Below are 14,700 nucleotides of genomic sequence, written 5' to 3'. Positions count from 1 at the left end.
TCATGCTGGACCTTCCTTAGTCAGCAATCTAGATATAACTTTCTCTCGTCAATAAGCAAACTGCAAATAGTGTATCCTAAAAATTCTATTAACATGTTGAACTTATCATTTCTCCTTTAAGTGATTATAGGGTCTTTCTCAAAGCTTCATTTTGCATTTTATGATAGATTTTGACAGTCTTAAAATAAGAAAAATAAAGTGTATTAGTGGAAAACACATCAGAAAATACTTCAACTTCTGGACTATTGGATATGAAAACAAATAGGAGGCAAAATAATAGCACAGTAATTAAAGCATGAAGAAAAATACAGTTATTATAAATAATTAGGAGCCTATGTTTACATTAACTTCTCTCACTTGTAAGAGCTTTCACTCTATACATCACATCATTCAGATCAACTTTTCCATTAACTATGAAGAAAAGGGCCAACTGTGACATATAATCAGTGTCATGATCTTGGAAAATCATATATAAAGTCTGTATATTGATGGAAAATCCCAGATACATTCCATGGATACAAGTTTACCCAATCTTATATTAAATCTCTGGATTTCAAGGGCTTAAACTTTTCCTCCCCGCTTGAAGAATTTAAATAGTACTGGACTTGTATGTTACCTATAGATTTTCAAATACCAATATTCCCCGGACTTAACAACAACATTTTAAAAGAGATGACAGATGACCAGTAAGGAGGAGAAATTCTAAAGGTAGAATGGCTTTGGAATCCTCTTATCACAGGGAATTGGTTAGGGTGCTAGCTTAAGGAAATTATTTGAATTCTGTACTCATCTGATGCTCACCATTAACTGGTAGATGCTGTGTCAGATTTTTAAGTTCATTTTCTGTGATGTTCACCCCCATGTTTCCCAGAATGGTATCCAGTTTACTGACATCAATTTTCCCTTCTCGAAAAAAAAAAGATAGGGATAAACATAAAATAAAGTCAGTCTAAATCGTGACAAAAATAGAAATCCAGTTCTTTTGGCAATAAGTTGAGATGTATATAGAATGGGATGGACTGATGAAAAAATTTTGGAAATAGGAGTAATGACTACACAATATTGTTTACTTAATGTTACCAAACTGGACACTCAAAAATGGCTAAAATTATAAATTTTATGTTATATATATTTGACCACAATAAAAAATGGTATATAATAGAACATTTCTATAAAAGAATCTTAAGGATAGAATACTATATATGACAAGAGAGCAAGGTCATATTTAAATATCTAATATGTATAAGAAAATCACAAGAACTTCAAAATCATTTGCTTTTTGATTATGACTCTCTCTTACTTCTAAGAGTCCTTATAAATTCCAGCAATCTATTATGATATATTTTCCATCATCTGTATGAAAACACATAAGCCAGAGATATCAGAGTCACTAAAATGTTCTAAAAATCATTTCAGAAATAAGGCTCTAGAAATTTTATCTATATATATCAACTTATAAAAACATTATGAAATAAAACTTTAAAAAGTGACCATTTTACTTTCTTTTTGGTATGTGAGGTTACTGTTCCTATTATTCTATTGTGCTGCAATATATACAGTCTTTTAATTTCTCTTACCTTTATCATTCTGACTTCTAAGATACACTATACTCATTTTTCTAAAATTTCTGCACTTAAGTATTCCAGTAGAATCAAGAGTAATGGAGGCTTTTCTCAGCATTGATTCATAATTATGGTGTGTTACTTGATTTCCAAATGAAGAACTAAATCACACAATTAAAATTTCTTCTTCAGGTAGCACTAAGTTGTTATAACTTTTTTGGCAAGCCTTTTCCTTGATTATCAATGGAATACACATTCTTACATATAAGCACACAAACCTAAGTTTGCTTGTAGGTTATATCACAGGGTTTCTTAATTGCATTACTGACATGTGGGGCTGGATAATTCTTTGTTGTAGGGGCTGCTGCATGTATTATAGTATTTTACTAATCCATATTTTCTATACTAGATGACAGTGAACCCTCTCACCCCCCTCCCACTCTTGCCATTGTGACAACCAAAACTATCTCTAGATATTGCTAAATGTCTGCCCAGGAGAAAAACTGTCCTCAGTGAGAACCCCTGTTACATTGGTAGTTGAAGTGCTTACCATCAACTGGTAACTTTTCCAAAAGCTCCAAGTATTCCTTATCTGTAAGTTTTATTCCCATGTTTTTGATAACATCTTCTATGTCACGTATACTCATGTCCTCTCCTCCAAGTAATAAGAATTAAAAATGTAAGAATTTAAAAATTAATTTAAAAAATTAAAATATAAAAGTAATCTTTTTCTATCTTAATTACTGGATCAGGAGCAAAGCTTCAATACAAATACATATGGAGTATATTATCTCCTAATCATGGAGACAGGATAACATCATATAAAATAAATTGTAGGTATATAAAGTGCCACTATAAGTTAGGATATCTTAGTTAACTAATTAAACACTTTATTATTTTGCAGACCAATAACAGTATCTTGTGTAGTATTTCTGTAACATCAGAAACTGACAAAATTTTTTCATGAAACGTGAGGGAAAGACTCGAAGAGAAACAGTTCAACTAAATTAAAACAAAAACAAGACAAAGAATGTAAATTTTATGGGGACTACACCTGATGGGGGGGAGCAAATATTGTTTACAAATGATATAAAAAATATTGTTTAGGGCCTCCCCGGTGGCACAGCAGTTGAGCACTGGGCTGTGAAGCTGCCCGCAGCCTCTGCAGCGCTGGTTCGATCCTCGGCCACTGGGTGAGGGTCCCACATGGTGCGCAGACCTCTCCTGCCGCCCGCTGCTTCCCCTCAGCAGTGTACTTCCTCAGTCTGCCTAGTCTGCTCTCCGCTCTGACTCTGGTGAATTCTCTCGCCATCCCGTGCTTCTGACTGTACCCGGTGCTTGTATACATAAATAAATAAATCTTTAAAAAAAATATTGTTTAAAAACGATGTAAAAAAATAAAATGATGTAAAAGAAATAAAACTTATAATAAGCCCAACTACATCACAAAAGTCCTATCAAAGAATAATACTGAATAAATAAAATACCATTAAATTTTACAGCTAATAAGACAGTAGAAATGGATGTTATGTTCAAGTCAATTGGTAACACTATATTTAACACAAACAGAAATGAGGAAAAAGCCCACTTCTGCAAAAACGGCTTTGTCATTTTAAAAATATTAAATTATGTAAAGTAAAAATTCACTTTGAGGAAACTGTTTGCCATGTTATAAAGGAATAACATGGATAGAATCAATCTTGTTTTAAACACTCAGAACAAATGTATGAACACGATAAGTGGTTTCCAACATTACAAATACAAGTACCTTAGTAGCTGTTATCCTAAATTTCAATCTGGTTTTTACCTACATGTAATTCCTATAAGAGCTAACAAAAAGAAAATTATGCTTTAATTTTTTTCATTCTACTTATTTCTGCTAGTCACATTCTACTTATTTCTTATTGAGTCACACCAGACTGTATAGGAAAGAAAAATTGATTGCAACAGTTGTGAGACAATTATGTGAAAGACTGGAATCTTCTAAATTGAAAGTTGTGCAAATCCCTCTGGCATGCTAGTTAGTTCATTATACTAGAGATACAGACCCTTCAGATTTCTCAGATTTGCAATTTCTTGGGGGGTATTTTTAGTTAGTAATGCTGACATTAAGTTTCTGAAGATTTTCTAACTCTTAGAGCAGAAGAAAGAGATGTCGGCTGATTGTTATGTATATCAAGAAGTCAGTACAGACAGTAGGTGGAGGCCATCTGTAAATGACTAAAGTTTATTGTTTGATAGATCAGTTTGGTCAACTCCTTCTTACCACCCATCAGTAGCACCCAATGAAAGATTCTGATTAGCTTCCTTAGAAACATCCAAGTTTATTCTACAGACACACTGAGACACTCAACTAAGGTTTTGACGCCCCAGGTTTAACTGGTCGCTCTTCCTTGCTGCCTTTTCCAGTCCCTGCGGATGTCGAGGTACCAGTCTTTCATCTCAACTCTGAAACTGCCCTGGGATTTGGCTCTACTACTGCCTTCAGGCATGATGTCCAAAGCCCAGGGTCTGAAAACCTTTGTGTATTTTTTTTTCCATTGAGGTAACATTAGTTTTTACAACATTATATAAGTACCATGTAAAAAGCAACCATATATATCATACCACACCCACCACCAAATGTCCAATCACCATCCAATGCCAACAAATTAGCACCCTCTATGGGTTCCAGCTCCTCCGCCCCTTTTCTGATAACCACCATTCTGGTGTCAGAGTCTAAAGGTTTGTTTTGTTGGTTTGTTTGCTTGTTTGCTTTATATTTCACAAATGAGTGAAATCATATTGTCTTTGTCCTTCTGACTTACTTTACTTAGCATAATTCCCTGAAGGTTCATCGATGTCGTAAATGTCAAGATTTTATTAGGTGGCTGATCTTTATAATTTAGTCATTGAATGGAATTCATGTTCATCTTTATGTAAATACCTATATCTATTGAAACATTATTATATTATCTTCAGTGTTAATCTATACTTTGGTGATTTAAACTCAATGATTATGAAATATGTTATTGACGGATGCTTTGTATAAGATATTTGCTATGGAGATATTATACAGAAGCATTGTTACTAAAATATAAATAATGCACAGTTCAACTATGGGAAATGAGATATTATTAAGGAAAGGCTTAAATAAATAAGACAACAGCTATGATGAAAAATATCATTAAATATAATTTAACTATTCATTGTTATTTTCATAGTATTTGTTACTCACCTACAACAGAATTAACTCCATCCATTAATTTATTGAGACCAATCTTTCCATCAGCTATCAAAAAAAGCACAATGAACATAGATAATAGATTCAGAAAAAAAAATATAAAGCACTAATTTACAACTCCCTGTTAAAATCTATTCTTTTATGGAATTTTATAAAACTATTTAATTTATAATTACTAAATATCAGTTATTCAATGAAATTAAGAGCCATTTGCTTCTTAGGTCACAAAGCTGTCTCTCTAGCTTATAAGTTGCTATACTGCTTTATAAGGAGTACAAGATTTGATTTATGTCAGTTGCAGAGTTTCATCAGTGGACTCCACAAATGGAAAAAAGCTCACATTTTTCATCTTCCATATTTTTCTAAAATACTTTTCTTTAATATTTCCAATTATCATGATTTGCTGCAAGCATTTGACTTCTATATGTTTGAGGCAATATTAAATATTTCTACCAGAGGAAATTGTGTTGTTCATTAATTTTTTGTCTAGTAATTAATTCACTTATAAAATATGTAAAGGATTGTTAATATGAATCAGTTTGTGCAGTAGGCCTTGGAGATAATGTGGCAGACATTACTGGCTATCTAACAATTAGTCATAACTACCTACTGTTCTTTCTGCTCTATAATTTGGTAACTTTTCCTCCACGTGGCCATGCACCTCAGGATAGAGTGGTCTTCTAATAAGTACCAGGAAGTGAATTATATCAAACTAAATTCAAAGCTAGTAGAAAGAAGGGAATAATAAAAATCAGTGTGAAGATAAGTGTAAAAGAGAACAGCAAAATGGAATCAAGAAAACCAAAAGTTGATTCTTTGAAAAGATCCAAAAAATTTACAGATCTTTATCCTGAATGAGAGAAGATGCAAAAATACTGAAACAAAAAATTAAGTGGGGACATACTTCAGACCTTAATATATATAAAGGATTACACAAGAATACTATGGATAATTGTACAGAAACAAATTAGATAAGCCAGATGAAATGGCCATATTTCTATAAACAAAAATTACCAAAACTGACTCAAGAAGAAACATATGTTAAACAAGTATAAATGTTAGTATAAATAACATAGTATATATAGAAAAGGGAGTCTAATTCTTAATTTATTCTACTAAGCCAGTATTATTGCCCTATTACCAAAGAAGGGGTTAATGTAAAGTAGCTACTTAAAAGAATGGAGATTCCTCAGAGAGTGATGAAAATGACTGGAACAAAAAGGATGATTGCACAATATTGTGACTATACTAAATATCACTTAATTACCCACTTTAATAATGGCTAATTTTATAATATATGTATCTGTTAATTTCACCTCAATAAAGCAAATAAATCTTGGAGTAAACACTTTTATCCAATGGTAAAACTCTAGAAGCCTTCCCATTAGTCATAAAAAGACAAGGATGCATGTTATTACCTTAGTGTTCAACCATGAACTGCAGTTCTTAGCCATGGCAACATAATAAGAAATAATTTGAAAATTAGAAGAGATATGTAATTGTTACCAGAGAACATACATAAAATTTCTAATTATTGATAAACTTCTGGAATCAATTAAAAACTTCAGTAAGGTTGTAAGAAACCAGATCAATAAAGGAAAAACAATGGTTTGTAACTCCATAATAATAATTTTAATTAAAATCCCAATTGCATTAATCATAGATTTTGAAAACACTATTATAAAATTCATGGAAGAGTAATGGTTAGAAAATGACCAAGATGATTTTTAAGAATGGGAAAGGTATTATAATCTGAATTTCAAAAGTCGCTATTATAAAATCACATTATTAAGGTAGTGTGATATCTTGGTAAAGGGATAGACAAATAGGCCAATGAAATGTAATAGAAAATTTAGAAACACTCTAGTGTATTTGACAGAGTTGATATGACAAATCAATAGAAAAAAGAACTCAAGAAAATTGCCTATTCATATGGAAAAAAACTGAATTTCTTAACAGCACACAAAAAAAGAATTCCATACCAATTAAAAGAAATATTCTAAAAGCAACAGGAAAGAATCTCTATGGTCCAACCATAAGGAAAAATTTTCTGAGCAGGAAATAAAAATAGAGGAATAATGATGAATTTAACTATTAAAATTAAAAACATATTCATTAAAAGGTGATAAACTTGGTGAAATGTTAAACCAGAGATTGGTATATATTTTGTGTATATATAACATAAAAGTGATCAGTATACAAACTTTACAAAGAACAAATTAATTAGCAAAATGCAAATGACTCAATAGAATTAGGAAAAATACATGAAAAGCCAATTTATAGAAGAGGAAACCTGAATGATGGTGAAAATCTGAGAAGATAACCTCACTGGAAATCAGGAAGTACAATTAAAATGACAATGAGATATCATTTCACATAAGGCATGTTAAAGAAAGTGTTTGGCAATAACAAATGTTGATGAGGTAGAAAGTTGGGGCTATACTATTAACCCCATATAATACTAGCTATAATACTGTACTCTCTGTGAGTACAGTAAGTCACAGAAAGTCACAGATATCAAGAACCTGATAGAGGCAGTGGTTATAGACAGGGATGGAGCAAGGTCATTTTTAGGATGCTAAATTAAGTTTACCTAGGGCAGGGGCTAGGTAGAGTGAAGGAGAAGGTAGAGTGAAGAACGAGTCCAATTTTATAGGAAACCCGTATGGAGGAAAAAGATGGTAGGAGTCTATTCAACTAAAATATAATGAATTCCTTTTCAACCATGTTGAACTTCATTGCCTGAAGACATGTAAAGACAGACATAGCAGATATCTGGATGCAACCCCCTTGAGGTGCAGGAATGCCAGGATACGATATATGTCTCATGCTTACCATTGACTGGAAGGTTTTCTGTCAGACTTTTGAGTTCTTTTTCTGTGAGCTTCAGCCCCAAGTTTCTAAGAACTTTGTTCAGATCATGGACATTAACCATCCCTCCTTACAAAAAGAGAGTCAGTTAAAAAGAGATAAATTGAGAGACTTCACCACGTTGAAAATTTAATTACACCCATGTATTATGATTAAAATAAGATATATTCATGATTGAAAAAGTTAGTAGCAGAGTTTAAATAAAACCTGTTTCTTTTTTAAAAAATTGACTTGGTAAGGTAATATAGCAAAAAAGCTTTTAAGGACTTTTTAACTGGAGATGAAGCAATAAATAACATAGGTTTCAGAAGTAATAGAGGCTCTTTTTGTCACAAAAATTCTCGACTACTTGTCACAAATTCCTAAAATAACCCTTTTGTTGTATATAAATAAATTTCAATGATTTTTCCCTATTCAAGTACTAATGGGTAGAAACAAAACTATAATCAAGGACATTATCTGATAAAATACAGATATTTAAATGTATAACTAATGCATCAATTTGTAATATACATCATATAGTATAAATATACACCCAAGAATTTGATATTTAAATTCTCACCTTTGAAAGATTTTATATCATCCAACACTCTATTCTGAAACACCTGGCCAGCATCTATAAGAAAAGGCAAATTCACATAGAATTAAAAATTATATGTTTCATAATTCTAGAAACACATTTTTCCATGGTTTTCCCTTAAAATGTCAACAATGTAATGTATACATATAATGTATACATTATAGAGTAACAGAAAATTAAGGTAGGGATGACAACCATTTAAAAAGTGACATATTTCCATGATTCTTTGTTACCCAAAGCAATTGTTATGGGCTAAGTTAAAGCACCATCAATGTCACCACATCACAGCCACCACCAGTGCCACCACCACGGCCACCACTGCCATCATCATCATCATCATCATCATCATCATCACCACAACAGTGATATGATATAGTTATATCATGTTGAGCTAACCCTTATTGAGGTTTTACATATATGAATTATATTTAAAGTGTTTTATCTCATTTAATTTCGAATCTCCTTTTTATAAATGAGGAAATTGGATCTAGAAAGGTCAAGAAGTAACCTTTCCCAGATAACATAGCTGGTAAGTAGTGGAGCTAGTATATGAATCTATGTGCTCCAATTCAGGACCCTTTGTTCTTAAACCCTCGGCTCTCTTGTTTGTCATTTTTTTCTATTACTTTTCCTTTCTTTCTCTTGCTTCTATAAATTTTTTTCTTTCTTCATTTCCCCCTTTCCTTGCTTGTAGTTATAATTAGGAAGAAGTAATATTTCTTATTCATGGCTAAGGGTTTTGATGATTTAAAAAGTAAACATTTTAACAGTACATGATTTCTACATAAACTAGAACTTTTTTTATCTCATAAAGTCCAGAAATTTATAGAGGAAATGTCACAGGAAAGTTTTTAACTTCTCCAAAAAGCCACAGCATTAGGCTTCCTGGAAGGCCTGAGTGGTAACCATGTGGCTCACCATCAATGGGTAGGGTTTTCTTCAGTTCTGAGCATTCAAGATCTGTCAGCTCAATCCCCATATTCCTAAGGATATTTTGAAGGTCATTGACATCAATCTTTTCTCCTGTGAAAAGATGAGGATATAGATATTTGAGAGTGTTAGGCTCTTCTTAATGATTCTATGCAAAGACATATTCACACTTGCACAGAGTCATCCACATTTAAAAGACATGCAAGGGCAGAATGAAATACTTCCGTTTTCTATATACTCAATGGGGAAATCACAAAAAAAGTTATTTTTCTCATTTAGTACAAAGAAAGATCTAATTCTAAGGACAACAGAGGATAAAATTTGGTCGCATAAATGGCCAGTAATTAGAACATCAGTGGCTAATTTAAGCATTCCCATTCTGCTGAAGTATGTATGACCTAAATTATGTGATGAGGTGCTCACAATGATAAAGACAGTAATTATATGTACTTACTGTGCCTTAATGAATATTTGGTAAATGGTTTTTTATAGTAAATTGTATTCTTGGGAAATAAATTACAGAATAAAACAACATGTTAGCTGACACAGCCCTTTGATCTGTGATTGAAACTAAATTAACCAATTTTCAATTGTAGTAGACACAAATAACTCAATGGTAATAAGTAAAAATTCAATACTTTTAATAGTCAATTATTGGGTAGTTGGAAAACCTAAGTACAATGTAAGACATAAGGATATCAGTTTTTTTTTTTTGTTTGTTTGTTTTTTGTTTAGAAAAAGTTTATTGAGAAGAAAAAGAGCAGAAATAAAGTGGGACTCCCAGGCCAGGCCAGGGAACCAGGCCTGGGAGGGGCAAGGAAGCCAAAGTGAAGTCGTGTCTCAGGGAATATATACTTTCTTTCCCTGATTATTCTAAAGCTCTACCAGTCTCTTTGTGATTGGTCAGTTTTTGGCTGTCTCACTTAATTTGCTACTGAGTGGGAGATCTTCACATTCCTTATCTAACAGGTCTGTCTTTCCCCATTTGTTATATCTTTATCTTTATGGTCTAGCCCTCCCGGTGAGCATCTTTACACTTTACTCACCTGACCTTGATTTTTCCACTCTATCCATCACATTTTTCAGAGTGACTTTCCCATCAGCTATAAAAAAAGGCATAAATTAAAGATGTTAAACATATGAAATGTCAAACAACATTAATTTTCCAAGATTTGCTCTAAAAATTTCTTTTATAATTTTTTTTTAATAGAGGCATATTTTATTTATTTGTTTGTTTGTTTGGTTTGTACATGCACTGGGTACAGTCAGAAGCGCGGGAGGGTGAGAGAATTCACCAGAGCCAGAGCGGGGAGCAGAGCAGGCAGAAGGACCGAAGTACACTGCTGAGGGGAGCAGCGGGCGGCAGGAGAGGTCTGCGTGCCATGTGGGACCCTCCTCTGGTGGCCGGGGAGCAGCCGGGGATCAAACTGGCGCCGCAGAGGCCACGGGCAGCTTCGCAACCCAGCGCTCAACCGCTGCGCCATCGGGGAGGCCCTCTAAAATTTTCTTTATAATTTTACTTGATTTTTGAAGATTCACCTTCAATATGATGGAAAGAAAATGATAGTTCTAAGTGTTAAAATAACAATAACAATGACATGTCTTTGACTTTATATTGTCTGAGTTATTAAATCTCATACATGGCAGAAGAGGAATTTCAAGTGGCTCTTTCTATATGGAATTTGTTTTCTTGCTTGGATACTTTGGAATGTGCTCCTGTATTTAACAGGCTGTTGGAACAAGACCTAAAAGTGGTTCATATTCTTATACCCATGTTTCCCTTGAATTTTGGAAATGATTGCTAAATATATAATTTCTTCATTTTTTTTTTCATTTTTACTTTTTTACAACTTAATTTGTAACTAAAGTAATTTTGAGTGTAATATACTCAAATGTATTTTTGAAAGACATGATTTATTACTATATTAAGAGCATATATTCTATTTATTTTTATTACAGTAATGTTGGGCAATGAAAAAGTAATGTCTACAGCGAAGCATAAAGCTGACCAGATTAAAGAAAATTAAATGTCAATGCAAATAATTATTTCTAAGTAGAGAGTCTTTGTTCTCTTTTTCTCCTCGACCTAGAAAATAAAATCAGACCAATATAAATTTCTATATAAAAGTCAGTGTATATCATATACCAGTGCTACAGCTCAGTGTACATCATCTGTGCTAGTGTGATTTAGCTTCCATAGTAATTAAAAATAAGTAGGAATGATGGGAATAAGGTATGATGAATGTCTATCTGATCTGGATTTATATTTTCTCATTCAGGTGACAGTCATACTGAATCTCATACTTTACCAATAGTGCAGTTCATTCCTAATAGAGATCCAGCAAGAAAAGTCATTTTCTGAGAAGTGAACTGAAGGGCTCAAAGCCCCAGGTCATTTAACTGAGATTGTTAGGGTAATTTACCAGAGAAATCAGGTGGCACTCAGAGAGGTGGAGAGAGAGAGATTTATTTGTCACACCAGTGGGCCAGTGGGATAGCTCCGGAATCTCAACAAGCAATAAAAATATTTTATAACTAAGAGACCTGTTGATTGCAAAATCATAGTTAAAATTTTATTAATTCTCCTCTTTTAATCATCTTAACCAACTATTATTTTGTTTTTAATAAATACCAGGAATACAATACCAGAAAAAATGTTCTGTAGTTGTATTCCTTCCCCCTTTTAGCTGCATGGAAAACAAATAACTGCTGAAAATTCAGATGAACTACTTTAATCAAGATCGTTTCCTTTGAAGTTGGCCCCACATCTAAATTTACTTTTCTTATTATTTTATTAGAACACTATAGTGAATGTGTTACAGAGAAGGACTGTAACAGTGTAACCTCCATTAAAAAAGGAAGGTTCCATGTTCCCTGCCCTACCTAATGAAGGGTGGAGCAGAGCAGGGAGGAGAATGCAGCAAAAGACTTGGAAGAGACACAGGAGGAGGCATGTGGAACAGAGAGACATGTGAAGAAGGAGGCCCACTTGCTTCTCAACTTTGAACTTGCCCCAGGGACATTGAATGAGACGAGTGGAGTCAACATGTAGAGACACTTGGAAGAGACATGGGTGAGAGGCCCATGGGGAGGCTGATAATGGTAGCTGCGACCTTGATTTGTACTGTGATTTGCTCCTTTCATCCCAGACTTGTCTGAACCTTTCTGCCCCTTTTCTATCGTTCCTCACCAGAAGGGACCTTAGCCTTGTGGCAAGCTTTTGGGCCCCAGAAGCCCTGCTTCAGGCCAATCCTGTTTGACTGGGCAACTTGGGGTGTTTATTGGCAAACTGTTATCCTTTCTTCTCTTTTTCTGCACACTAGCCTATTAAAGTTCTTTCACTTTTTGCTCTGTCTTTATGTGGCAGATAGCAGAATCCATTTAGATCATACTGGTTTGGGGGAACCAGGGTACCTCTCAGTATGCCTAACTGATGCTGTCCTCTTTCAGTCTAAGGCTGTCACTTCTCTAGCAGCCAGAAGTGTTGACTCATCCCTTAGCCTCTCTCTGGGAACTGCCTTCTCCTGAAAGGAGCTACCTCACTTAGATCAGGTCCCCTCTTAGAGACAAACCAGCAACCAATGACTGGTTGATGCACAAAGCCCCAAACTCCATGTGATAGGCTCAGGCTTCTGTAGCAACTCACTGTTACTCAACTTCTTCTGCCCAACCCTGCTTGCCTTCTTTCTTTATAGGTTTTGTCCTGAGAGTATTTCTCAAGAAACCTCTTGCATAAAATCCATGGTATTTGTTTAATCAGATCAAACAAATGGCAAGCTACAAAGGAATATGACAACAAAAATTACATGTACATGTTTTTCATCAATTTTGTAAAATGAATAGGGAAGATAGGCAAAGTCTCACTGTTTCCATCTGTCAAGTAGGATTTAAAGTTCCTGAACATTAATTAGGCTGGAATCATGAAAACTTGCCCTGAAGTGTGGGAATCCATGACGTTTCAAGAGTAGGAGAAACATGATATACTTCCTAAGATAACAGTGGTCTCCCCACTGTGGTAGCTGCCAGTGAGAGTGAAAGGAGAGTCAGGTGCGCTGCTGCGCTGCTCTCTGTGCCCTGTTCTACTTTGAACTGTTGAGGTAAATATGACCATGACTATTTGCCTAAGAAATTGCCTGCTGACACCTAATATTTTTCTTCTAATGTTCTCTTTTTCTTTCTTATTCTATTTCTATTCTCCTCGCCTTACTCTTTCTTTACTCCTTTTTCTTTTTCCTTTTCTGCTTTATTGTTGTTCCCTGCCGTATCAGCAGACCGAGAGATTTCTATTAGCTTAGCTCCACAGAGGAAAAGTTGTCATGAGGTTGATGAGACTGAGTGAAGAAAGGACTGAGTCATATTTTAGGTTTATTTTTTCCCTTAAGTTTTTCTAAATGATCTTTTGATTCCAAATAGTCACGCTCAGGGGTTTTTATACAATAATGCCCAAGTTCATGTTCTTCTGAGGGGCTCAGTAATGCTTAAATACTTACAATTCACGGGCAGATTCTGCATCAGATCTTTAAGTTCCGTTTCAGTGAGCTTCACACCCATGCTTTCCAGAAATGTGCCCAGCTTAGTGACACTAATTGTCCCTCCTTGGAAAAGAAACACATACATAAGCAAAATTTAAGGACTCTAAAACTTGACAAAGCTACTAATTTTTATGTAATATGTGTATTCTTTTCTACATAAGGGCATGAGTCCCAAAACCCAATAAATTTGATAAAAATTACAAAGAAAATCAGCAATAGACTTAATAGTTAAAACCTTCTGACACAAATCTAGTTTCCAGGACTTATCTACACAGTTTGAAAGTTTTAGAGGGGAAAATTAATTTTAAGGGCATAGTCAATTCACTAGTAGAGATGACAAGTCATATATTTTGACCAAAAATAAGTGAAGCTTGCTTTTGTTAACTGAATTTAGATTACTTTTTACAAATTATCAATAATATGCATAATTGTATCATTCCCTACTTTAAAAATTACTGATATAGGCTTCCTTTATTTCCCTGCCCCAGGTTAATAAAAAAATCCCAGGGTTTATGAAATTTCTTTCTAAGACACAAAACTATAAAAGAGCCAATTACATAGAGTCCAATGAGAGGAGTACTAGTATAAAATCAACATATATGATCAGTGAAAATACTCACACTTTAATGACTAACGAAAAGGGGCAACAAAAAATTTAGAGATCTCAGATCCATTTGTATTCTTCATGATTCTTACCTTTAAGAGACTTTATACTGTCTATTAACCTGTTTTGATAGATCTTTCCATCTGCTGCAAGAAATTGAATATTTCAGGTCACAAATTATATAGAAATCCACTAAAGGAAAATGTAAGAGCTAGAATTTTAAAGAGATATAGTAGATCATTTGTACTAGAGATGTCCAATTTAATCTAAAGTAATAAAATCAAGGAATAGAAAAGGTTCTTAATGCAGACCTTGTACCTACTAATGAGAAATATAGGCAGTTACTATAGGCTAACCTCCATGTTGAAACATATTATTTACCACTTGTCTTTTTGATT

General features: G+C 33.8%; 1 protein-coding gene across 9 annotated transcripts in view; it reads right to left on the bottom strand.

Moving 5' to 3' along the window:
• The window catches only part of EFCAB3 (EF-hand calcium binding domain 3), a 180,050-nt gene that overhangs the window by 128,746 nt on the left and 36,604 nt on the right, over positions 1-14,700 (bottom strand). For 7 of the 9 annotated variants that reach the window (XM_054689725.1, XM_054689732.1, XM_054689731.1 and 4 more), the window contains exons 25-33: positions 14,395-14,448; positions 13,657-13,761; positions 10,213-10,269; positions 9,155-9,259; positions 8,219-8,272; positions 7,621-7,725; positions 4,780-4,833; positions 2,113-2,217; positions 802-906 (exon numbers count right to left, since the gene is read on the bottom strand). In XM_054689725.1, coding sequence (XP_054545700.1) covers positions 802-906; positions 2,113-2,217; positions 4,780-4,833; positions 7,621-7,725; positions 8,219-8,272; positions 9,155-9,259; positions 10,213-10,269; positions 13,657-13,761; positions 14,395-14,448 — 744 coding nt within the window. The remainder of the gene's footprint in view (positions 1-801; positions 907-2,112; positions 2,218-4,779; positions 4,834-7,620; positions 7,726-8,218; positions 8,273-9,154; positions 9,260-10,212; positions 10,270-13,656; positions 13,762-14,394; positions 14,449-14,700) is intronic. The other 2 variants (XM_054689727.1, XM_054689733.1) reach the window with 2 other exon arrangements.

The sequence above is a fragment of the Talpa occidentalis genome, unplaced genomic scaffold (assembly GCF_014898055.3).
Source record: "Talpa occidentalis isolate TD23 unplaced genomic scaffold, MPIMG_talOcc4v2.1 talOcc4.7, whole genome shotgun sequence".
NCBI lineage: Eukaryota > Metazoa > Chordata > Mammalia > Eulipotyphla > Talpidae > Talpa > Talpa occidentalis.
This window is presented reverse-complemented; position numbering and strand designations above follow the sequence as displayed.